The 23,246-nt window shown below is 40.6% G+C and overlaps 1 protein-coding gene across 2 annotated transcripts in view; it reads left to right on the top strand.

The window, feature by feature from the left end:
- The window catches only part of ptpn4a (protein tyrosine phosphatase non-receptor type 4a), a 64,380-nt gene that overhangs the window by 33,700 nt on the left and 7,434 nt on the right, over positions 1 to 23,246 (top strand). The window contains exons 5-23 of one of the 2 annotated variants that reach the window (XM_058622126.1): positions 1,012 to 1,090; positions 2,126 to 2,170; positions 3,153 to 3,205; positions 7,027 to 7,147; positions 7,642 to 7,729; positions 8,452 to 8,540; positions 11,094 to 11,157; positions 11,938 to 12,110; positions 13,215 to 13,283; positions 13,788 to 13,922; positions 14,347 to 14,508; positions 16,494 to 16,653; positions 19,034 to 19,117; positions 19,313 to 19,369; positions 19,672 to 19,828; positions 21,013 to 21,179; positions 21,499 to 21,589; positions 21,781 to 21,842; positions 22,677 to 22,823. In XM_058622126.1, the coding sequence (XP_058478109.1) occupies positions 1,012 to 1,090; positions 2,126 to 2,170; positions 3,153 to 3,205; positions 7,027 to 7,147; positions 7,642 to 7,729; positions 8,452 to 8,540; positions 11,094 to 11,157; positions 11,938 to 12,110; positions 13,215 to 13,283; positions 13,788 to 13,922; positions 14,347 to 14,508; positions 16,494 to 16,653; positions 19,034 to 19,117; positions 19,313 to 19,369; positions 19,672 to 19,828; positions 21,013 to 21,179; positions 21,499 to 21,589; positions 21,781 to 21,842; positions 22,677 to 22,823 (2,003 nt within the window). Of the gene's footprint in view, positions 1 to 1,011; positions 1,091 to 2,125; positions 2,171 to 3,152; positions 3,206 to 7,026; positions 7,148 to 7,641; positions 7,730 to 8,451; positions 8,541 to 11,093; positions 11,158 to 11,937; positions 12,111 to 13,214; positions 13,284 to 13,784; positions 13,923 to 14,346; positions 14,509 to 16,493; positions 16,654 to 19,033; positions 19,118 to 19,312; positions 19,370 to 19,671; positions 19,829 to 21,012; positions 21,180 to 21,498; positions 21,590 to 21,780; positions 21,843 to 22,676; positions 22,824 to 23,246 lie in introns of both variants that reach the window. The other variant, XM_058622125.1, reaches the window with a different exon arrangement.

Genomic DNA, 23,246 nt, shown 5'->3' with positions numbered 1-23,246 from the left:
AAGTAGTAGCCTTCATGAGATGTGCAGGACTCCTCCAGCAATGACTGAACTGAGCGTCAACTCTGTTTGTCTGCAGAATGACTGAGCAGTAACCACAGGACTCTGCATTTCACACAAATAGAAATGAAATGAAGCTGGTGCATTTGTATAAATGTTTGGGTTATGAAAAAAACAGATCTGTGTCTGGGTGGTTCACATGCAGCATCTATTGTGCTCACAAATACATTTCCTGTCTGAAGCGCACACAAATGAGAGCGACGTGCCTGTTTTTCTGCGTTCGTATGCGTTGCATCGAGATAAGAATATCTAAGCATTTTAAGTATTTAATGTAGTGACTAGCAAGCACTTCCAGCTTTTCTCGGGCCAAAGAAGTAGGTCAAACTTGTCTTTGTTCACTCTGAAATAAACTCTGGACTTCCATCATCCAAACAAATCTTCCGAATCATTTGGTGAAGAGGATAATCCTCCAGAAACACCACACACATATCGAGCAGCAAAGCTGCTGTGAGGGGAATTTGGTGCTTATAACCCATTGTTTTTGTTTTGATTATCTTTCTTAGTGAGTTGATATTGGTTAGCTCCCGCCTTTGGTTGCTCACTAACGACAGACACGACTCTTCCACGCATTTTTCAGGCCTTTTTGGGTGCTGCACGTGAAGCGCCCCCTCATCTACAGACATAATACACGAGGCATGCATCTCTGTGTTCAATCAGTAAGATTGAGTTTAACGGAAATGATTGAGTTTAAAGAAAGCGGATCATTGTGCTTTTAAATGGATGGATATTTATTTCAAGCTATGTATTGTTATTGAATTATTGCCCAATCCTAATAGAGATGCATCTTCAACTGCCTAGATGCGGTTTGTAGTCCCAATAGCACCCGGTCTGAATGAAAATCCAGTCAGCCTGTAGAGTATGTCAGCGATTAACATGCTGTTGCAGTTTCTTTCCACTCACTGGGCTGTTGAGTGTTTCTTCATCCATCCACCTGTTCATTTGTTTTTTTTCTAGGAGGCTCTCCCCATAACTTGAGCTTCAGAGTCAAATTCTGTGTGACAGACCCCGGTAAACTTCAGGAAGAATACACACGGTAAGAGCATTAATTGTACAGAGACAAGGAAAAAGGGACATTATTAGTATTAACTTAATACTAATAGATAATTTTTTATACAATAATCATTGCAAACAGCTCTCTTAGACGAGCTTTATTCTCTCTCTCTCTTAAAGCGGACTTAATTAATGACGATAATAAGCTATCTTGTATTGTGGCTACAGTTCAAGACACTCTTTTGCAAACATAAGGTCCGCAACGCCACGCTCTACATAAACAACATGCAGAGGAGGTGTCGTGGCACCATATCACTTTCTCCGCCTGGTGTTTATTACAGCCTCTAATTCATGGTCTCACTCCCTGAGCCTTATCAACACTTAGCACAATTCGTAGCAGTGGGTAGTGAGCCCTGGATCTCCCTGTTGATTCAAGGAGCGTATGTCTGTACGTCTGTTACTCGCATAACTGTCCGGCAGTTGACTTGACAGGCTTTAAACTTAGAAGTTGACTTACCAAGGGCACCGGTGTCTGTAGTGCCGACTTTGATATTGTTTGGATGAAGAGAACGGGTGCGTGTCCTGATCAAAACACCTGTTTTCATTGATCTAGTTCAATAGAAATGTCTTTGATGTCTTCCATGGAAAGACTTGTAGAATAATAATAAGTTAAACATGTTTATTGTGCCACCATTTGAATTTGAAAAGCCTCTTCTAAAGGGTGTTGATTAATTAGACATAACGGCCTTTGTATTTAGAGATGTCACTATTACTAATGGGACAATATTACTGTAATAAAAAAAGCACTTACAGTAAGTTAATTGTGGTGTATTTCCGTTATTGTGATAATCGTGAATGGAGATTAATATTTCACTTGAACCGCGTCTTTCCTCTTGACGTATTAGGATGTTATTAAATTAATTATTTACCCAATTTCTGATTTTTCTGACCAGCGTAAGTGTAGTTTAGGTACATTTCTGGAATGGCAGTGCGCTGTTGCTTTTCTATGCATGATATTATAATCATTTTAAAAAAGAGATGTTCCCTCATCCTAATGTGGCGTGTTTTCTCCCCTCAGGTACCTATATTTTCTCCAGATCAAACAGGACATATTAACTGGAAGGTGAGTATGCAGTACCCGTGTGTATTTGATGTTTGCCGTTTAAATGTTGGCTTTTATAATCCCCGTGTATAGATCCATGATCCATGTATTAATATTGGTTTTAGTTGAGAGTGTTAAATTCTAAGAAGCCAAGAAACATTTCACTGAACAAGTTTTTATACAAACATGCACACACACACAATACTGTCAAGGTCATTTGAGTAAAAGCACTCGCACACAACATGTCTGTGATTGTGTTTGTCGGTGGAAATACGCATTACTGTTCTTTCGCCCTTGGTTTCTATAGATGATTGAGGAAAAATACAATTTGTAGGTGAGGTTGTTTTCACATTTCTGTGTCACAAAGATGTTTACATACAGTAGTTTGTGCTTTCTAAAAACAACTGTGAGATTTTTGTATTATGAAGAACATCTCAATATTTTTAGGACTATGTCATGATATACTTGATGTTCTTGGTATAAAGCTGGACACAGGTTCTGTTTTGTGTTTCACACAGGACAGCAACAATTCACTGTAAATACTGTAATATCTACCCTAAAAAATACATTATTTTCTGTTTTTTAGCTGTATATGATCTGTGTTTCATGCTTAAAATACATGTATTACCTCTCATTTAGAAAAGCTGGTGTGTCTCTTGAGTTTTTTTTTTAAATGATAAAGGATATTTACATGTGTGTGACACAATGAAATTGTATATAAATAGTCAAATAACAAGGCGTGAAATTGGAGAAAAGTTGTTCCGTATTTTTAATAAATTTTTAGTTTAGTTTCATAATATTTGACTAAATACTTCAATACAAAGAACTGAAACAGTCCCTTAAAACCAGAGAACGACTTTACAGATACCACATAGTGTTTAAAATGTAAGCTGATATCTTGTTATTAATATATAATATTGATAAATTGCCCAGCCCTAATCTTTCTCTCTCTCTGTTTTTGTGTGTGTGTCTGTGTGTGTGTTTGTTCTCCTGTGGCTTGCAGGTTGCCCTGTCCACACAACACAGCTGCACTGCTGGCGTCCTATGCTGTTCAATGTAAGTAGTAGCTCCCTGGATACACCCAGTCGACACAACAATGGAAAGACAATTCATTAGGCTTCTCTTAAGCTACACACGCTGTTAAACCTAATGGCTGCGGTTGCCACAGTGCATTTGTAGCGGGTGCTCTGAAGCCATTATGATTCAATTTAGCCGTGTTGTGATGCACGATATTAACTTAGGTGGTATGAATATTCCATGAGATTGTGGCTTGTGGCTTTGCAGTTAGAATTCATTCGTAACAGAATTAAAGATATAATATGTAACATGTCTTTAAACCCATAGAAATGGAGAACATTTTGTTGCCTTTTAACGTCATGCTGCTGCAGTGTTTTAGATGGCGTTTGCCTTTAAATATTGCCAAGAATGATACACTTTTAAATGATCAAAATGCTCCTTTGTACTCAATAAAATGGCAGGACTCACTGGCATTGCAAATATTTCACAATAAAAGCCCGGCTGAAAAAAAAAAAATGAATGAAAACCGAAATGGTTACAGCACTTTTAATTTGAAGTGGGTACAGGACGTGTTGTATTTGTGACATGAGTGACAGATGAAGACGTCGGTGAACTGTTAAGCAGAGCTGAGAGATGGCAGCGGTCACAGCTGCAGTGCTTCGTAGAGAGAGATGAGACGGAGAAAGGGGGAGGAGTTTGTCTGTCAGTGTCACACTTTCCAAAAACAGCTCGACTTACATAAAAAAAGATGGAATACAAAGTGACTTTGGGTAAAAGACAGAGAGGATCAGTCACTTCATAAGTTGAGTGAGCTGAAGATCTAGGTCTTTTATTGTTGACCCCTAGTGTCAGAAATGACATACTATGTGTTTAAGGACTAAATATTGGCGCTTTGGTGAAGAGAACAACATAAATTAATTAATGTTTTTTAGATAATTACTGTTGTCATTATTGGTATTTGACTGCGCTTCATTGCTGAGAGATAAATCATCGTTTAGATGTACTGAGTTTATTAGTTCCAGATGAAATTGCCATAAACAATCAACAATTTAATTAGAGGAACTCAAAAATAGACACAGCTCACAGTTGGCAATCAATTAAAATGTTGCACTTTTTACTTTACAGCGCTGTTCTAACACCTCTTGTTTTCCAAACCCACTGGTTAAAAATACCTCCGCAGACTAGACTGAGCGAGTGGATGTTCGGCTTCAGCGATAATCTCATGTACTGTTGCCATCTAGCATTTGGGTTAAATGCTGACTGGGCCCCTCTGTCATCACAATAATGACTCCTGACACACTGTGTTTCACTCGTGCTTTCTCTTTTATGGCTGCTCATTGTTTTCATGCTTTGCTCTCTCTATCTCCCCCTTTCTTTTATCTATGTTTAGTCTTTCTCACCCTTTTCTGCTGATCCCCCTCTTTTCTTACATCCATAAACCCTCTCCCCGCCTCCGTCTGTCCTCCATCTCTCAGGCGTATTTTGTAGGGATTTTGCACTGCTGCAGTATATAGGTCAGCGAAGAGATTTGGCCTAGACTACCAGCATCATGACATGACTGCATTTACACACACACACACACAGACACACAAACACACTTTACATGCACAGTCTGCAGCCATGGCCATGTTGTCACTTCACTTAGTGCCAGCCCAGATTATGAAGATAAATGTTTGCCTTTGGATGGGGAAAAAAAAAGAAAAGAAAAACAGCTTGAAGCAGCTGCTATGCTGCTAATTCAGTTCACTCAGCCCAAGTGCCAGCACTGATCAGTCTAAATCCCAAACTAAAGCTGTGCTTTCTCTAAACATAACAAATCCCATCCAGTAGACCTAAATTGTTGTTTAAATTGAGCAAATACTGCCTGGAAACCATAGCAACCCATTCACTCAGAAATGAAGGTGTTTGGTGTTAAAATGTATTTTATCACAAACGTTGACACCTTTTATCTCTGTATTTCTTTCACTAGGCCTGGATAGTGTTGCATTTGTTAATGTATTCATACTGACAGTGGGGGGGGGATGTCGGTGGTAAAAGCGGAGTCTGGTGTTCCCTCCAGTGTTAAATGGTGATGCACAAATCCACAAATGCGTGCACACTCGGACCAAATTGCCCACGGAGAATGAAAGTCCTTCATCACAAATGGAGAGATGAACGTCCCGCTTGTGCTTTGTTGGTCAATAGCATCATTATAAGAAGCCCGCACTCCGGCCCCAGCTAATCCTGCCAGTCTGCAGCGCAGTATAGATTTCACATCAACAGATGAATATAAAGAGACGTCCGTTTGTCAGCTTGTCTTTTGCAGTTCATTGGCCTTAATGTTAACCATTGTTAAAGTAATAACTGCGGCACAGAATAAAACTAACATTACCGTAGAGGTTCTGAGACATGAGCTATTGACTGTGCATATATTTCCCTTTGGGGCGGTGTGCACATCAATAAGTAGGTGAGGTGGGATTGACTTGTTGGTCAATATGCTTAGGCTACCCGCTAGTAGGTTTGTCCAGGGACTACTTGAGGGAACTGCTTTCAAGTGAGCTAATGGCTTTGGGGATTCAGCGAGCGCTCTGAGGGCTCTGAATGATATCATTTCATTTAACATCCCCATTTTCGTGGCTCTTCTTTGTTATTTGCTAAATTTGAAGCACTTTGTTTATGAGAAATGAAAGAAAGCCAAAACAATAACAGAAAAATCTATTTAATCTATAGTTGCAATTATGATATCTCAGATATGCAGTCAATCAGATACACGCTCTCGGTCTGTGTTTATATAATGACGCAGGGTTGCACTGTCCTTTAGTTCTGCCGCTCTAAGGACTCACAGTAAGACATGCAGACCCACCACTAGGGCTGCAACTAATAAGTGTTTTCATAATTGATGAACGGAGTGCTTGTTTGGTCCGTAAAATATCAGAAAATGTTAAAAAAATGACGTTCTCCAATGTCTTCTTTTGTCCACAATCCAAAATGATTCAGATTTAATGATTTCTTTGTGACACGAGAAATCAGCACACTTATTTTAAAAACACTCAGTAAAGTTGACGATCAGTTTAGTAATCGATTAATAATTGAACAACCGTCGCAGCCCTACCCAGCACCCACTTACACACAGCCTGATATGAACATAAAAGATGGTTTTACTGCATTGATCTCCTGATGTGATCAGTATGTTTCAGTACAAGGTGTATGTCGCTGCGTTTCCATGTTGTATTTGTTGTTATAATACAGACTGTTCTCCTTACGAAAAGGATTGTGAGAAATTTTGCAGCTAAGGTGTGAAGATTTGTTTTTTTTTTCACCTCTAAGTGACATGTTTTTTTGTTTTTAGTTTTTTTTGAATGCTCAACACAAAGTGAACTAGATTGCAGGAAGACTGTAGCGGGTGAGCTCATGATCACATCTGTGGAAGTGTGAAGGTGTCAGTCATTTTGGTGCTTTTGGGTTAATGACGAGCTGAAACATATGAATCACCGAACAAGGCGGTCAGCGGTGAGAAAATGATTTTCAATGTCATTGGCTTGATTTTTATTGAGTTTTATTGTTAGAATCTCCACAATTCCTCGGTACCGGCCACAGAGAGAGCGCGTGTAATAGAAATAGTATTTACTTGACATTAACTGACCTGGTTACATGACAACAAGAAGACACAAACATCATTGAAGCAGAGATGATTAGTTAAAGTTAGTGAGCAAGTCACAGAAAATGTCAGAACACAACACACAACAATGTATTAAAGCCTCTCTGTCGTCCCTCATGTTGCCTCATTATCAGTCTTTACTTCTCTGTGTCTATTCAAGTTAATGCAGTGATATGAAAGTACATGTCCCTCTCTGTGTGTGTGTGTGTGTGTGTGTGTGTAGCTGAGATAGGCGACTACAGTGAAACGGAGCACAGTTCTGGCTACCTGTCGGAATACTGCTTCATCCCCAACCCTCCGCAAGACTTCCACAAAGAAGTTTCCAAACATCACCAGCAGCACAGGTACCCCGAGAGGCACACACACATTCTCACGCAGCAGTCTTACTGAGGACACTCATAGACATAATGTATTCCCTCGGGAATGCGATCTCTCTTTAAACCTAAAGGGTTTGACCCTTAAACCAGGCCTTAAATGCCAAAAAGCCACTTTTCCTAAATGTCTCCCTGTCACTCCCTTTGGGTTATTATTTATTTTGGTCCTCACAAAGATACACACACAAGATTACTCACATACACACATACAAAGACAAATGTTATTTATCTGAATTTGTTCTCCATTTTATTTCTGATCAGATATTTTTTTCTTTGTCTTTCTCCCTTGTCCATATGTCTCGGTAACACACTCTCTTCTTCTGTCTACCTTGTCATTGTAACTCCCTCTGCTCCCACACACAACCTCCCTTCCCTGTCTGTCTTTGTACTCTACCCCCTCTCTCTCTCTCTCTGTCTCTCTCTGTCTCTCTCTGTCTCTCTCTCTGTCTCTCTCTCTCTCGCAGCGGTCTATCTCCTGCTCAGTCAGAGTTTAATTATCTGAACACAGCACGCACGCTGGAGCTCTACGGGGTAGAGCTGCACTATGCAAGGGTAAGTCAGGTTTTTCTATTTTATGCATGCTCGTGTGGGTGTGTTGCCATTTATCTAATGTGTAATATTATTTTTCCAAAAAATCGCAATGCATCCAGTGACAAATATCAGTTTATCTTTGATCCGAGCTCCACCCATTTCCTCCCCCACAAAAACCCAGAGAAGTGCAATATAATCCACATTTATATCCACCGTCAACAATTGTGACCAAAATTGATCTCCTGACCCAAACTGTGGTATGGTTCTCTCTCCCCTACTGTCACATCAAGGTTGATATACTCAAATCTAGTACACGTTCTGGTACCCCCCATCATAACCGTATCATGTCAGCTGGTCCAGTGAATACTGTACAGAATTAATCCTGGTGGACGACATCAAGTTTACTGTCGATGATACTTGGACCTTTGCCCGGACCCATTCTCACATATTCTATTCTTGTTCCCCACAGATTGTTATTTACGTCTGTGTGGGTTTCTCAGAGCATCTCCTTAACCTCTGTTCTCGGTTTGAGGCAGATCTGTTTTCAGCGAGATCAACATGTTTTGTAGCAGCGAGGAGGAAGCACTTCCAAACATTTCTTGGCTCATTTTTTTTTTAAACTGTTGGGATTCTCCGCCTCTGTCTTTGTCCTTGTTTGGCTGCGCTCCTCCGTCGACACCTTCACTGAACGTACACACACACAAACACACTGTCCCTCTCTCTCTCTCTCTCTCTCTCTGCAGGACCAGAGTAACACAGAGATTCTGCTTGGGGTGATGTCCGCTGGCATTGTGATTTACAAGAACAGGGTACGGATCAACTATTTTCCATGGTGAGTGACACACACACACATCCAGGATTGTACATTGCTTGTGAAAAACCAACTGTGTAATATGTTTTTTTTTTATTTACATGGTGTTCACAGAGAGGTTGCCTTCAAAGTTTACTTCAAGGTTACTGATGTGTGGTGAGGGTGTGTGAAGCTGCTGAAAGTGATAGAGCATTGGTGGGTTGTTTTGATGAGCGCTTTCAGACCAGTAATGATAATATCACGTTCGTCACAGTTGAGGTCAAAGGAGCTGGCATGTAACCATGATTTAATTTCAGTGCGGCAGTTGGTCTCAGGGTGGAGCGAATTGCATGGCAATGGATTTAATGAATGTGTAATCATAGCCATAGAATTGGAGACCATAATGATATTACTGCGAGAGAGCATGGCGAAGACAAACAATGGGGGACCGACTACGAAACCCTGGGGGACACCTTAGGATAGAATTTGACACAGTGGTTTCAGCTAAAAAGAAAGTATGTCCGTGTGTGATGTACTACAACAATACACATACAGCGAGAGGCTTCAACTGATGCAAAAATTATGCAGTATTTTGCTTGAACTCGCAGATAAACAGTTTATTTAGCAAGAGACTTGGTGTGAAATCTGTCCCAAAAAATGTGTGATCAGGGGTTCAGTAGTTTCAGTTACACCTGCCAACGGACTTGATGTGTCTGGATGAAAAACAGAGCAATGCTGTAAAAATTATGTCGAGGAAAAAAAGCAAATCTTCACCACCTTATGTTGTGTGGTGTTGAGTCAGTCAACCTGCGTCCAACTTCATTTGAACGGCCTCCAAGAATCCATTTTGATTTGTTAACCTCCCGCACAGTGATCATTGACATGTTATTTTGATGTGTAAGCCTCATTAGAGCTTTTCAAGAATTATTCATTTGATTCTGCTAATTTTCATGATTGAACCAGGAACCAGGTTTCCTAGAAACCATCTGCACTTGTCCTCTCCTTTTTCCTCTGCCTAGTTCAGTGTCTCTCATTACTCTTTTCTTTTGCTTTTATTGTCGTTCTCGTGCCCACGTTCTCTCAGAAGCATCGATTCTTTGAAATCACCCATACTCTGTGGGAGGCTAAATGGAATTCCTAACTACTAAAGCTCGTGGAAAATAAATTCAGTCATGTAGGCTTAATGCACACATTTACTCACGCTCACACAGCCTGGCCAAATGCTCATAGCAGCTGGTGTGGCCAGTGTGTGGACATCAGTGCGTGGACATCAGTGTGTTGCTGATGCTCACGCGTCTGTTAAAATTACATTTTCGATTAAGGGTCAGGAGAAGTGTGCGTGGCATAAGTTTGTGGAACGTGTTCCTAAGTGGAGGAAAACGCACGTGCATATAGAGCCAGCTGAGCTAAATTTAGACACCAACAGTGGTGTCCCCCCAACAGCTGTCCACGACCAAGAGAGACATGTACAGTGATCGTCTGTTTTCTTTTATTCATCTTTCTTTTTCAGCCCCACTGTTTCTACACCTGCGTGCCGTCTCTCTTTTCTTCATGACTGTTTGTCTTCTTATCTTTTTAATGAATTGACCCATGAGAGAAGGAAGGGATGAGAGAGAAAGAGAGAGACAGATACAAATGAGACTTTTAGATTTCTGCCTCTTTCCTATTCCTGTTCAGAGCAGCCTGACAAATGAGCCACACTTAGATGGGGTATGACTCACACCCTGCCTAAGCATGTGTGTGAATGTGTGTGTTTGTCATGCGAGAGTGTGTGTGTGTGTGTGAGTGAGTAAGTATGTAAAATATATTTAGCAGAGAGTGATGAGTCACAGCAGCAGCAGCAGCAGCAGCAGTAGAAGCAGCAGCAGCAGTAGAAGCAGCAGTGGAGCTCTAGGAAAGGATTATGTTTCTCTGCTGCTCATCAACAGACTCCTGATTTAAATTGTAGTTAATGCCGTCCCTGCTCCTTCAGACAAATGACTGCACGGTGTATGGATTGCTGAGAAAGTATAGATGTCGCTGAGCTGCTCCGTAAACCCATAAGGGTTTGGAGGTTTAACTAAAAGTTGGGATGTGACACATGGGTCAGCTTACGTGAAGAGCTCACGTTTCATTGAGATGTGTGTTTTTCAGTCCTAGTTATCGCGTCAAGAAACAGGTGTTTTGGACTTGTTAATAAGTAGTGTTTAGTTTAAAATAAGTGCCCCGATTTTTCAGCTGCTCAAATGGGAATATTTTCTGGTTTCTTTGGTCCATATAACAAATAAATTGTCATTTTCTGACATTTTATGGACCAAACAATTCATTGATTTGTCGAGAAAATAATCGACATATGAATCGATTGTGAAAATAATCGTTAGTTGGAGCCAGTGACCAAACTGTATGTTTATATTTTAACGGTTCAAATGCCTCTGATATACCAGAGGATAAGACACGGAAGACTCCCATTATACATTTTCTGTTGGAATACCGTAAACACATGTTTGTATTTGCTTCTGAAAAACTTGCACTGCATATTTTCAGATGGTTATCTGTTATTGTGTTAATGTGCAAAATGAAATTGTCTCTAACCTTAAAAAACACCTTTTCCTGCAGGTTGAAAATAGTGAAAATCTCCTTCAAGTGCAAACAGTTTTTCGTCCAGCTGAGAAGAGAGGCGGTAGGTGTCTTTTCACACACACACACACACACACACACACACATACAGTACATACACACCTATGCTCTCACAATTATGTCTGTTGTGTGAACAAATGGATTCCAGTTTGTGTTACAGTATAGAGCACTGGTTATATAAATGTGTGCATGTTTGTTTAATCACTTGTAAGGTTCCCTTGTTCTCTGTGTCCTGGTTACACTTTAGTGCTGTTCCAACAAACAATTATACAGACACCTGACGAGTCAGTGTCATCATAATTATTTCCTTCCCAAATATTTACATGTATAATATTTACATTTGCAATGTCTTAAAAGACTAACTACTTCAGTTTATCATTATTTTTAATGGTTGAATGAGGAATAATTGAGTAATTAGCCGTTTGTATTTATAACCAACAAAGTAAAGGAGGAGTAAACAGTTAAAGCTGCTGCCAGTAATGTTGTCGAATAGCTCACTTTGTGTCTGTTGCTGCTGTTTGCTTGGCATTCACTTTCCTGATCCCGACTTGACCTCATGAACACATGAGGTCTAGTCGGGATCACAGAACCATCTCTTTGTCGAGATCTTATCTTTAAGATAATTGAAGTGAAAAAACATGAAGAACAGCTTCAAGTAATAGTTCATTGTAATGTGCTATAAGATATGGTTAAACGTTGAAAAAGCTCATAAATAAACGGTTGAAAAAAAACTTTTATGTCTTACTATAATGAAGCGTGGCTATACACTGGTTCTCTCTCACATGGTAAACGTTACATTGCTTTTTATTGTCACTGGTTGCAGACGGAGACCCGGGATACACTGCTCGGCTTCAACATGGTCAACTATCGGGCCTGTAAGAACCTGTGGAAGGCCTGCGTTGAGCACCACACCTTCTTCCGGCTGGAGCGGCCCATCCCGCCACAGAAGAACTTCTTCTCTCACTACTTCACCCTGGGTTCAAAGTTCAGATACTGGTAAGTTAACACTCTTTGAGGAACATGGAGATAATTGACAAATCGGAGAAGCTCTGTAAAGTCTCGCCATGACATCCAGACACACACACACACACACACATATATTTGGACCAGACTTTGTCTTTCTTTCTGTCTAACTTCCACTCAGGTAGTTCCACATCAAGTAAACACTCACACAAGTGCATGTTTGTCGCCACAGAAGATGATGCACATGTTTCCTTTAGGCGGAGAGCCTGAAACATTGGGAGGGTAGTGGGTTTCCTTCATGCTTCCAGGCCTCAGAGAATTATTCATGGTTTACCTCAAAACAGCAAACAGTATTTTGTTTGTTTTTGGCTTTGCAGGCAGTCTTTTCTCCAAGTTTTTGTGTGCAAGTACTAGCATCATTTGCAAATTATTTACAGACCTCACACTGCTGCCTCTCCTTTCTCAAACAACACACATCTTTAGATTGGTGAGAGACTTTGAGTTTGGGAAGAGGGGGCTGAGAATGTTAACCCTTGTCTTGTCACAACTTTGTTTCACTTTACTGATGGCATCATTTTTGTTTCCCTCTGTGTAATGTCATTTACAGAAACTAAGACTCTGGTGTCCCCTTGTGATGTATTAGTATTATTGAGCAAAGGCGCACCTTCATGAATGAGCCATGCTCTTGTGCTTGTGTGTGTGAGCATTTTAAGACATTGACCGACTTTTCACCATTTACCGTCACACATCTTTCATGCACATTCACTCGCTGCCGGCACAGCCGCCAGGAACAACGTGGGGTCAAGTGTCTCGCCCAAGGACACATCGGCATGTAGACTAGCGGAACCGGAAATCAAACACACGACCTTCAAGTTGAAAGACAAGTTGCTCGACCACTCGAGCTACCATTGTATGAATTTGTGTTCACATCACATTTTGTTAACGGTCATTCTATAATCCTCAGTGCTGTTTTGCTCATTTCAAGGCTGATTTGTTTTTTTTCACCCAAGAAGCACTTATTACCAGAGGAAACAATCCAGCATTTTCACAACTGTTTTCTGTTCCACTTCATTTGAAGTTTAATATTTCTTTCAGTACAGTCCTCTAAGTGTTTCTTTTGTCCCCTCGTGTCTCCAGTGGACGGACAGAGGTGCAGTCTGTGCAGTATGGAAAGGAGAAAGGCATCAAGGACAGAGTGTTTGCCAGGTAGTGAACATGTTTTCTCTTGGTTAGTTTCATCTAAGCATAGATTTGGAACACATAAATATAAATATACTCACTGAAAATGCCCAACAGCCCAATGGCAAAAGTCCATTTAATAGGGCATTACATCAAGAGTCATCAGCTTCATCAAGTTGTGCTTTTTAAATTCTCAAAGGCGCTCTATACACACGATACTCGTTCTCTCTTATGTATCTGTACAAATGTAAATGGTAAAGAAATTGAGCTTTTTGATTAGGAAGGCTTTATGGACTATCAGCAGAAGCATAATTACGTAATATCACACTCTAAATAAAATAAAACGGGAGAACCCCTGGATGTATTTGTACCAGTGTATCAGCAAGTTTGCCAAGGACATCATAAATTTGTTTGGAAGTAACACTCTAGTAACCGTGATACAAACATAATCCCTTACACACCTGTGCCTGAAATAAGAGCTCAGATTACACTTTTTATTCATCACGGCCGCAACTTTCTCGGTCTAAGCAGATCTCCCAGCAAGCCACTGGCCCGGAAGCTGATGGGTGGGAGCGACTGGGAGTCGGTCAGCAGGAACAGCCTTTCAGATGAGAGACTGGAAACCCAGAGTCTGCCCACTCGATCGCCGCCTGGGACGCCCAATCAGTGAGTCCAAGTTACAGGGTTTATCTCAGATGAAGAATATGTTCAGCTTCACATCAGGCAACAAGGCAGTGGAAATCACTGTTTTCACATCAAATAGATTTTACTGGTTGTTTTTTTTTTGATTAAAGTAACTACTATGATTCCAGCGTGCAACCCATTGTAGTTTTCATACTTCTACTTTTCTGTTTGCTGTTAGAAAATGTTTTCTTAGAGGCATACCTCTTGTCTTCAGGACAGCCATTACTGAGTAGCTGTACACTAAGGTTGCTGAAATATTCATATAAAACTGATATAAATCAGTGATACTTTATTACCAGTATTTTATACCCGAAGCATGGACAAATATCTCCCTAACCTTAGAAAGTCTGATGTTATAATCCCTTATTTGCTCTGTAACATTATCTGTTGTGTGTGCTTTTGTTAGAAACTCAATGTTTGTACAAGAGGGCACACGATTACGCCCGTCATCCGTTGGACACCTGGTCGATCACGTGATCCACTCTTCACCCAGCCTGCCCGTCTTCTCCTCCAATCACAAGTCTGCGTCGTCCACGCAGGCCAACAGCATCAGCCTGGACTCTACACCGTAAGTCTCACAGCAACTGAGCGCTTGCTAATGTTCTGACTATCTTGGGCAAGCAAAATCACCATCTTCCTTAAATCCTGTTTTCTTTTCCCTCTGGATTTTCACAACACAATCTGTCCACTTTCCCCTAAAGCTCAAAAAAAATAAAAAATCGCCCTCTAACTTTGGTTGCCGAGCAGTAGATTTCATCACCTCATAAATAAAGCACCCCACCAAAAACAGCTGCCCTTTAATTTCATAGTTAAATTTTTACTCATCAGTGTCAGTGCCACTCTGTCTGAGCATATTGCTGAGTTGACTGCTTTTTAAATGTCTGTCTGTGTCTGTGGCTTCTCCCGACAGTTTACACCCTCTCCCAGTGTCACTTAGCTGGCCCCTTTGGAAAGATGAACCATTTGAAAAACAGCCTGTAAAATGTGTTTATAGCACGTAGCGGGGCGGAGAGGTTGCACTGTTGTACAGCGGGGCTCAGCCAGGAATGTGTGTCAGTGTGTGTTTTCGGCGTGTGCTAATTGTGCTCACACACTTCACAACATCTGGTGAATAATAAAAGTTCTGCTTGCGTTTTGATCCCTGAAAGCCTCCGAGTAAAAGTAAAAATCTAGTAAAGAATAGAAGGGATAGAGTTTAGTTAATGAAAAGCTTGAGCTCTTTGTGAGCTATGGATTGAAAATGCACACGTGCTTTGAGCCCAGACTGGTCTGTACTTGTGTATGGCATGCTCCCTCTGTTTACACTGTGTGTGTGTGTGTGTGTGAGTTTGTACTTGTATTTTTTTTTTTTACCTCTTTAGGAGTTTTTGCGGCATATACATTAACTTTGTTAGGACCAGTAGTCCTAATGGAGACCAAAACATGGTCCCAATGAAGCAGAACTGCCTTTCTCAGGAACTGGTAAAGTTTAGGACTAAGATATGCATTGTGGTCAGGTTAAGGTTAGATTTAGACGTGAAAGGGTTAGGGATTAGGAATAATTCTTTGTTTAGGCTGTTCAAATGAATGGAATTCAACGCAGCGTCCTCCGAAGAATAGCTAAGCAAACAACTTTATTTCAATGCTTTGGCTCTGTAACAGAGGGATGAGCTACTTTGTGGGTAATTGTGTGTGTGTAAGCACACACACACACACACACACACACACACACACTGGAGCCAGGTCAGGGAAGGCTTTAACAACAATTACATTTAAAATGTTAAACGTACTTATACCAGGTCCCTTGACTAGGTTGTGGTATTGGTATGTGGTATTATAAGTATTGTGATTCTTTTACACTAGATTCCTTTGTCGGTGTCACGGTGAGGAGACTGAGGATGTGACCTGCTGTGCACTACTCTGCCACTGAAAGCCTGCCCTGGTTATGACCCATAACAAATGTTAGTTTACATGTAAAGGCTGTATTTAAGACGCAGAGTGGCAAAAATGGCAGCAGCCAAAACAAAGTCAGTGCTCTTTGACTGGTGATCACACCCCCGGAGGACAGAGTGCAGTGTATGCACGCAAACACTCAGAGAGATGCAAACTGGCTTTTACCCCCCGGAGAGTGAACCACGATGCTGCTGAAAGCTTTACCTGACTGACCGTGCTATTCCAACATCCACACCGACTGCTTTTTATTGTCCGTTTGATGTAGGGGGATGTTTTCTTTCCTTTGCAGCCCTTTCATTGAGGTTAATGCATTGTGACTAACACAGTGCTATTAAGCCTCTCTGTCTCTTTCAATCTCTTACTTCCCTTTATCTGTTTCCCTTTATGCACCTCTGTCTTTTTTTTCCCCCACACCTTGAACAAACACAGTATGGCCTTCAATTAGAGTTTGTTATTGTGTCTTTGTTTTTGTACCTGTGTGTTTGTGGCATCAGTTTTCCAACCTCTTTAAAATTACCTTGTTTGTAAAAATACTGCCATCGTTAATTTTCTCCTCTTTTCATTTTCCCTGTCTCCGGCTCTCCTTCTCCGCCTCCCTCCCTCCCTCCCTCCCTCCCTCAGCTCTCCTGACGGTGTTGATGGCCAGCCTCCAGCTCTGCCTCCCAAGCAGTTGAGCAGGAAGACCTTGAGTCAGATCATCCAGGCTCATTCTCAGCAGAGCCTCCTGGACAACCACGTCAACGAGATGTATGACGTCCCCGTCAATGCTGACAAGACCACGGTCAGTGTCATTGCAGACGCAAAGACATAAGTACTCATTTCATTATTAAAAAAATGCCTGTTACAGTAAAGTGTGTGTAAAGTATATTAGATAGGTCAGAAAATAGTGGCTGAGAACATGTGAAAAGAAAATTATAGCTGTGGACTAAGGAAGTACGCAGTATAGACTGGAAACAATTTCTCTCCAGTGCACTGTTCAGACTTCTTTAGGTGTGAGGTGTGAGATGAGATGTCTTTGTCTATGTATTCCCTGGATGCAAAAACATATTTGAAATGCCTAAAGATGAGGAGAGGAAGAACAGAGAGAAGAGCAGACTCCTGATGTGAGGTTACAGGTACCTCTATTCAAACATAAACCAACAACCGTCGTTTGGTTTGTGAGAAAGCTCAGGCTTAACATGTTTGCATTACTGCTGGACTTTTAACAAACACTCCCATTAACAGTTTCGCTGAGAGGAAGTATTGACCTGAGGGTTCATTCATATAATGCTGAACTCACACAGGGCTTTAAGAGTGGTTTGGTTTCTTTTAGCTCATTGTTTTAAACCGACACATTAGCTGTCATTTTCATCCCTCTCATATATGCACTATGCATACATTTCTATACTGCGTTTAAATAAATGATAGCAATAACTCATAGATAGATGGCTTTATTGTGTATACTGCTGACCCGTCTGTTCCATCTCATACTCCTCTCACCACCGTCTAACTGCATTATCTGTAGAGACACGGACACATTTATCCTTTCCTAGACATACCTTTAGATCAGATGTTTCATGTCCTCCCAACTCCTGAGTGTCCATGGACCCACATCAATATTATATTACAACCCATTTTCTCAATCCTGAGTTGCTAACATAAGATTTGAACAACCAGGTCAGGGCAGGCCCCTGATTTCCCATTCTTCAGTGCCATCAGAGCAGCCGCAGAGTGAGAGTGGATTATACAGTTAGCAGGTCTGACCTCCTCGGAGGAATAAAAACACCACCACATGACTTGAAATGTGAACCCTTTGTCTGATCTTAAAAAAATTAGCAACAAACATGCCAAAGCCAGACCTTACAGATACTGGATCCTTGGTAGTATCTGTACAAATCTGAAAACATTATGACTTGGATTCATATACTTTTGAATTTGTGTACATTTTAGGCTCAGATAAATACCAGAATGGGACTGAAGACAAATGACCAGACTGATCCAATTACACTGTTCAAGTCCAATGCTTTGTGCTAAGCTGCCTTATGTGAAGAGGAAAATTACATTTTTTTTTGTTGTGTCCTCAAAACTCCCCACCAATCTTCCAATAGGCATGATTTTGCAGCAGAGTAAGCCCACAAGTGGAGCTGCAATTTGCGTCTTCTGATTTTTAGAGGGGGGGGGATTATCCCACTTCTGCAAGTGAGGCTGGGACAGACGTCGTTGGAAAAGCTCCACAACAGATTCTTAGGGATTTAGCCTGCACCCTGTCCAGTTTGCAAAGAATGGATTCAGTACCTCTCATAATCTAAAATGGACCAAGTATAAGTGTTCCTCTCAGCTCCCCAGTCACTTCAAGTGAGGCTTCACAAATGTTTTATTAATTAATTTGTCATTGATAAACTTGAGAACAGAGATGTTCTTTTACTGACCAAAAATCACAAACTTACTCGTTAGAAATCTTAATTCTAACGTTTACCAGCCCACTGAACCACTTGGTTCAAGGCTCATTGAGTTTTTCTAAATAAAATGTTCAGTTATTCTCTTTATCCAGTAGAACATTCTCCCTTAAACGCCAGCATCATGAAGCTTAAATAAAGTAAAATACTCTCTCCATTCCCTCTTTATAGAGTCATACACTTTGTCAGTGTCTAAAGATACTGCAATTGCAGCTTTCTTATTAAGGATTCCTCTTCTCACATTTGTGGTCTGAAACCAGTTGAGTCCATTGTATTTTCTTCTTTTTTCTTTTTTTTTTTTTTACCAGTTCTAATCTGTAGATCTTTGTCAGGGGAGTTAGTGTTCCGTGCTTAGATCCTTTGATGTCTGTGATTGTTCAGTAATTCCACAGCCTAGCATTATTACGCAGGGGCACAAAGAGAGTATTCTCCCCAATCTATTGTCTGTCCTGTCTTTGCTGCACTTCCACCACTATGTTCAAAGTCGCTCCCGCCATGAGACTAAAAACGCAGGTGACATTTGCATACATCATAAACAAAGGAAGTTTCAGATGTAGGATGTAATTAAGGAACTTATTGCAGGTTGTATTTCACCTAACCCCCAAAATATTTGGAATGTTTTTCTCCCTCACTTGTGGGCACGACTGAATCATCGACGCTAATCTGAACATTGTAATGTGAAGTTTGACTGACGTGATCTGATGTGTTAATCTATGTTTCTTTCAGCTGAACGGTGTCGTCCCTCATGACAATTTAGTCCTAATCAAGATGAGACCCGACGAACACGGACGATTTGGCTTCAACGTGAAGGTGAGAACTAATGCGCGTGACACAGAACTGGAAGTGGGTTTCCTGCTTGCTTTGTTCTTTGAAGCACCTTCATCCAGCTATTATTTGTGAAGTGATATTAACAGAACATTGCTTGTCAGCTTAAATCATCTGAATCATCAACACTCCACAATGACTTTTTGCCTTTAACACGCGTCTGTTTCCCTGTGTCTGCAGGGTGGTGCTGACCAGAAGATGCCCATCATCGTGTCTCGAGTAGCTCCGGGAACATCAGTAAGTCAACACCCATGTCACGAGTCAGATGAGAAAATAGTGTCTCTTTCTTCTCCTTTTTTCTTTTTAGGAACATGTTTAGTGATAGCACAAGAATAGCAAAGAATGAAATGCACATATAACCTCAATTTTAGCTTGTTTTGTACATTTTCTCATTCAATGGAAGCAATTTATTGAGCTAAAAACACCATGCAACACATGAAAGGAAGCAAAAAAAAAAACAACCACTTATATTTATCTCACTGCCAGTTGTGTCTCTTGTCTTTTTCTTGCCTCATTTGCTTTGTCCCTCTTCTTGTCAGGCTGACCTTTGTGTGCCTCGCCTCAACGAGGGCGACCAGGTGGTCTTGATTAATGGGCGGGACATCTCTGACCACACCCACGACCAGGTGGTCAAGTTCATTAAGGCCAGCTGTGAGAGCCACTCCGGGGAGCTCATCCTATTGGTCCGACCAAATGGTGAGTTGTTTCCGTCGGTTGGTTTTAATGCCGCCAAATGGGTAATGTAGTTTTTTCCTTTATCGTTTTATAATTCATCTGCTGGGAAGTGTTGATAATCCCAATAGCTGCATCTTTTCCCTCTATTTTATATTATTTAGGTGGGTTTTTCATATAAGCCCCTACAGATCTCTACTGCACCCTTGTGCCTAATTTTACTTTATTTTCCTCTTATTTTTATTCATATTTATGCATGGGGGGGGGGGACACCAACAAGTGCACCATAAATGCAGCTTCCCACAGGTTCCATTTGAAAGAAGCTTTACATAAACATATACAAGGGATAAAAACTGCACTTGTATTTTTTACGTCCGCAGAAATTCAGTCAAGTTCCAGGTGAGCTATATCAATCATTATGTATCTTTCATGATTATCATGTGGCGATAAATGGGTCGTACATTTTACAAAGTAGGGTCATGCTTAGCACTTAGCTTGTACTGCATATTATAGTGGAATTAGTTGTTACTGGATTTAGCCAGCTTCTTAATCATTACCTTATCTCTTCTTATCTGGCAGCAGTGTTAGAGCCAGTGTGTGCTGCAACTCATTTTCATCTAGCCATGCAGGAATCTTCTTTTTTTTTTTTAAAAAAAAAAAAAAACACTTATGTGATACAAGGCTGAAGCAAAACATATTGACAGCTGGTGCAGCCCACTCCTGAAAATTACACAAGCCACACATCTGCTCACAGGCTTTGATTCTGCTTCTGATTTCTCTCGGGGAGCTTTGGTCGCACTTTTGTATCTGCAACTGAGATTCATAAAGTTGTACCTTTCTGTACACATTTATATAGTATGCACCATGTAGGAAGCTGGAAAAGCTGTTCCTCTAGCCAGCATTAGGAGGGGAGTTTTTAAAGATGATTAAATCATGGAAATTTTTACTATTGAAACTGGGTCAAAGAGGGATTTTGTGATTTTTTTTTTTTTTTGGATTCTGTCCTGAATTACATCTAAACACACGATTGCATCAACGTACCAAATGACTGAAATTCACATTAGATTGAAACATTATTGGCAGGAGCATTGCACAAGTGAGGCTCATAGGTCTAATGACAAGTTTAAGCCAGAAGAGTTTATTTAAAGGTTAATTTCTTGTAACCTGTGACATAATATATCTCCCTCCCTTCTTTTTGCCCCATTCAGCCATCTACGACGTGGTGGAGGAGAAGGTGGACTCGGAGCCAGATTTTCAGTACATCCCAGAGAAATCCCCTCAGGACCCCGCCCAGCTAGACCAACATGCACTGAGAGACTCTATGGTCACACTGAAGGAAGGCCTGATCAGTGGAGCCATACTGGCACAGTTTGACGTGAGGAGAAAGACACATAAGCACACTCCATGCAAATGTGCTCACACACATACTCACATGGGAGATCACATGTGTGACGCAGTAGTTTTTGATTGATTACTGTACGAACCTCGCCAGAGAGAAAAAAACACCCAAGTATCAGGTACTATCCCAAATGGATAAGCAAGAAAACAAGTAGAATCAAGCCCAGCCGTTCAAGATCTGTATAGAGGGGAAAAAAATAGTTTTAGAGTTAACATGCACAAAATAAATCGTCAATGTTCCTTTATCTTCCTTTGCAATAAAGGGTCAAATAAAATTGTTGCTCTTGTTCTTACAGCAACTGTACAGGAAGAGGCCGGGGATGACCATGCTGTGTGCCAAATTACCTCAGAACGTTTCCAAAAACCGCTACAGAGACATCTCTCCTTGTATGTGGCTGCACACACTTGTCTGTTTCTGTAAACCTAACACGTAACCTGTTGTACTTCCCATCACACTCAGTTTCTCTGTGAAATGTTCTGTCAATGAACTGTACTGTATGTCATCTTACTCTGTCCCATTAACTTTCACTTCCTCTTCTTTTTCTTCTTCTTCTTCTTCTCTCTCTCTCCCTCTGCAGATGATGCCACCCGGGTCATTCTGAAAAGCACAGATGACTACATCAATGCAAATTACATCAATGTGAGTTTGGCCTTCCTTCCTTTTCTCTTTGTTGTTGTCATCAATATCTCTGCGTTTTGCTGGTTTGAGGCGAGGTGAGGTGGTCTGTTTTTCTAACCATTAGAACACATGTTAAAACACCACATTTCTTACGGGATTGCCCCGGAAATGAAAGCAGAGACAGTCAAGTGGATGATGTCATTAAAAAGTGACAGAGTTCTATATATTTAACGAGTGTAAAAAACATTTTTAGGTAATGTAAATACACTACTCAACAAAATATACAACAATAGTCTTGTTAGTTTTAGTAGTCTTGTATAGTTTTAGATATTTTACCGCAGAAATGTTACATATTATGTCTCAAATGAAGAAAGCAGAGAAGATGTTCGCTCACAACTCACTGAATTCTATTCGCTGTTTATGTGAAGTCTCTTTAGATTTGTTCTGTAAGCTGGTGAAATTGATTAAAGTTGAAATCCTGGATGTTATATCACAAGTTTCCTCTCTTGCACACGACCATGAAGTGAAAAGTCAAAACTGTCTGATCCAGCTTGAGAGGAATCTTGATTTGGATGATGAATGTTTTGTATCAAAAAACATTGTATGTGAAGATACGATACAGCAATATCATATCGTTCAATTACTGCTTATAAGAAGCAAAAAAGATGATTTTTCTCTTTCTGTTGCTGTGACCTGCATGATTTAAGGGTATTATATTAAGAACGTTATAATGTTTTGATGTCTTGACTCCACTAAGTGCTTTCGAGGCCTATTCAAACGGGAGACAAGGTCTCTCAGAAGCTTTAAAGTGAGATCCACTTCTGTATCATAATCTCTTTGTCTCTCCTTTGGTAGATGGAGATTCCAGCCTCCAGTCTGATAAACCGCTACATAGCGTGCCAGGGCCCACTGCCCAACACCTGCCCTGACTTCTGGCAAATGACCTGGGAACAAGGCTCGTCCATGGTTGTCATGCTGACTACGCAGGTCGAGAGGGGGCGGGTATGTAGACTTTTTTTCTACAAGTACAGAGTGTATATGGGAATCTTTCAAGCTAAATCTTCAAAAACCTTCAGACACTGTATTAAATTGTACTTTACTGTTAGTTTGACCGGCGTTTTGAGCAGAGCTGAGTGGATAAATACTCTTTTTGGTAGTTTTAATACAGCCTAAGCCTATGTAGGCTGTATAAATAAAGCAGGAGAGTATCTGGTCACTTTTTAATTACCCACATTCTGAATCTGAAATGTAATGCCATTATAGGCTGTCATGTAATGCATGTATACACTATATGGACAAAAGCATAAAGCGTTAAAGGAATACTTCATTTGCATTTTGCTTTGTATAACAAGAATAGGGATAGCATTTTTGAAAAACTGGGAAACTGAGGTTGGGAAGCACAATTTTTCAAAAATACTACCCTTA

The sequence above is a fragment of the Solea solea genome, chromosome 2 (assembly GCF_958295425.1).
Source record: "Solea solea chromosome 2, fSolSol10.1, whole genome shotgun sequence".
NCBI classification, from domain to species: domain Eukaryota; kingdom Metazoa; phylum Chordata; class Actinopteri; order Pleuronectiformes; family Soleidae; genus Solea; species Solea solea.
This window is presented reverse-complemented; position numbering and strand designations above follow the sequence as displayed.